This window comes from Oryzias melastigma, linkage group LG2 (genome assembly GCF_002922805.2).
Source record: "Oryzias melastigma strain HK-1 linkage group LG2, ASM292280v2, whole genome shotgun sequence".
Lineage (NCBI taxonomy): Eukaryota > Metazoa > Chordata > Actinopteri > Beloniformes > Adrianichthyidae > Oryzias > Oryzias melastigma.
The window spans coordinates 1,898,230-1,901,130 of NC_050513.1; the positions used below are offsets into that span (position 1 = coordinate 1,898,230).

Sequence of the window (2,901 nt, forward strand, 5' to 3'; positions counted from 1 at the left end):
ACTGATACACTTCCACTAAACTACTCTTGACTCGTCTCTGGTCTTTCCTCCGTATAGTGATTGTTTTTCCTGCATTGAGTCTCACTCCGAGGTTTTAGGAAACGTTGTCAGCTCTGCACATCAGATTAGGACTAGAGGGTGTTTTACCCATATTTGTGCTAAAGTGAATCTGCAGGCGGGCTGAATGAATGCGTTCTCCTTAGAGTGTTCCTCCATCACTCTCAGTACTGCAGCAAAGGCAGGAGGACAGAACTCCACAAACCAGAACCAGCAGACAGACCAGCAGCCCGGCTGATCCAGGAACCTGTAAGTCCATCTGAAAGACCCAGGAACAACCCCCCTCACACACCAAACCTCCACTTCCTGTCAATCCCCATGGAAGAGAACTGAACCTTGAGCACAAACACCACTGAGCTGCTGAAAAAGGTCCAGGAGAGACTGAACTTCCTGCAGATCCTCAGGAACAAAGACTGCTGGTGACCTTCTACCACGTCACTATAGAAAGTCTACGAACACACTGTTGATGCATTTGGTTCAGCAGCTTAGCTTAGTTTAGCTAGCTGAAACTCTCTTCCATGATCCTCCTTCGTCAAGTTTCCTCTTCATGTGTTCATGTTTCACCGTAGAGCTGCTGTGGAACACAAGTTCTGTCTTGCAGAAATGACATTGGACACTTTTTCCTGTGATTTTTCTGAAGTTTCCACATATTCAAGCTCTGTTAGCGTGTTATTCTAATACCTGGAACCTTCCTAGACCTTCCTGTGACATCACTACTGAATAGCAGAGGTGGGACCAAGTCATCATTTTGCAAGTCCGAGTCAAGTCCCAAGTCTTTGTCCTCAAGTCAGAGTCAAGTCCCAAGTCAAAAGCACTCAAGTCCCAAGACGAGTCACAAGTCAAGACCAACAAGTCTCAAGTCGAGTCACAAGTCAAGACCAACAAGTCTCAAGTCGAGTCACAAGTCCTACTATTAATGTTTCAAGTCATTTAAAAAACAATGTATTATTAACTACACAGATCATGTGTGCTTTTATGAACTGTATTTTGCAAGCATTTTAGCTAAATTCCCATTTCCAAAATCCAAAATCATTTCTCTATAACAAAAACACAGTTTACCGCATTTGAAATGTGGTTAGATGGAGACAGTAGGGAACCAGGGTAGTCTGGAAAACAACCGAGCCCGGGTCCCAGAAGCCCTGCCGTCCCGCTATGATCGCTCACGTCCCGCCCAGATCCCAGGTAAAGATCTGAGCGGTGGAAATGTCCAAATCACCTGTTGTCACTCTGTGATTATACTGAGCTGCACGGTGTCTATGTGTACCGCTAACAGAGTTCACCTCCCATTCATTTAACAGCAGCTAGCAGTTAGCCGCTAAGCTAGCGTCAGCTTTCACTCAGAACTTACTTGATTTTGCTGCTCCTACAGTCAGATGAAGTTGGTTGACGAATCTCTGTGAGTAATCCTTTAATCCACATGCTCTTCGAACTGCAAACCGTTTGTTGTTGACGATCTCTAAACTTTTATGCCAGAAATAAAAACACCGGCAGGAACTCGCGCTTTTAAAGGGGAGGCGGTGCTTTGTTTTTTTGCAATTTGATTGGTTGGACTGTCACATCAATCAAACGTGGTTTTAATTTGATTGGATGTTGGGCCGACACACGGATGTAAACAAAGACAGACAGAGAGACCGCGGCGCATGGCTTTTTCTCAATATACTTTATAATATACTTTATAATCCGTGGATTTGGGGGAAAAATAGCAAGTCTTTCCGAGTCAGAGGGCTAAAGTCCGAGTCAAGTCACAAGTTATGTATATCAAAGTCCGAGTCAAGTCACGAGTCAGAGGTAGGAAAGTCCAAGTCGAGTGTAAAGTCGTCAAATTCATGACTCGAGTCTGGCTCGAGTCCAAGTCATGTGACTCGAGTCCCCACCTCTGCTGAATAGCACTACTGTGCACGTGTGTCACAGAGAAAAGCAGACCCGGCATTAGAAAGCACACAATGTAGTTTGAGATCAACAAGAGAAAACAAACTCAAATCGATGCGTTGACGTAGTCGTGACTAATCGACTAATCGTGGCAGCCCTGAAAACCACAGAAATTCAATGTCTTCTTTTCTAAATTCATCAAGTCTCACTGGACAAAGAAAAAAACACTTTCACAGCAAGAACAGGTCGGAAATAGAGAAACGGCTGAATGACAATGAAAAAAACCAAATGATTTAAGTCCTGGAAAATCCAGAAACTCTTTGAATCCAAACCTTTCAGCTTCAGTGAAGAACTACAAATGTAGAAATGAACCAACCAGCAGCTTCAATGTTCTGACCTCAGAGTCTGCAGTCTGCAGTTTGGACTCTCCAGTCCAGAACACAGAACCTCCATGGATGAATACTGGATGTCATTATTCCTCAGGTCCAGTTCTGTCAGGTGGAACGGGTTGGACTTCAGAGCTGAGGCCACAATTTCATAGTGAGTCTCTGAGAGTCCACATGGTTCTGGAATTCTGTGAAGAGACAGAAAGACAGAAACAGGTGATGATGAATTGAGGCTGTGATGAAGTTCCAGTTGGACATTTGTCTCTTCATCAGAGCTTCATCTTCATCATGAAACAGTCCTCCTCATCAGTCTCTCTCAGACCTTCATCTTTGTGTTGCTTTCATCTGCAGCTGGAGGAGAGAAGGTGGAGCTCCATGGAGCTTCATGCTGTCCTCAGTCTGTCAGTGATCTGAGGTCTGAACCACAAAGTTGACAGTAGGACATCTGGATCACAGAGACTGACTGCTGTCACTCTGACCATCATGATGATGAATGTTGAAAGTTTGAAATGTTGCTTCTGATCCACTTTTCTCTTTCCATCTGTTCATTTTCTAGAAGAACATCTCCATCTTCTCCTGTCTGATCCTG

At 44.3% G+C, this 2,901-nt stretch overlaps 1 protein-coding gene across 1 annotated transcript in view; it reads right to left on the bottom strand.

Moving 5' to 3' along the window:
• Positions 1 to 1,945: 1,945 nt before the first annotated feature.
• Positions 1,946 to 2,901, bottom strand: part of LOC112142246 (ribonuclease inhibitor-like) — a 4,249-nt gene continuing 3,293 nt past the window's right edge. The window contains exon 2 of the mRNA XM_024265519.2: positions 1,946 to 2,500. Coding sequence (XP_024121287.1) covers positions 2,311 to 2,500 — 190 coding nt within the window. The 3' untranslated portion in view covers positions 1,946 to 2,310. The remainder of the gene's footprint in view (positions 2,501 to 2,901) is intronic.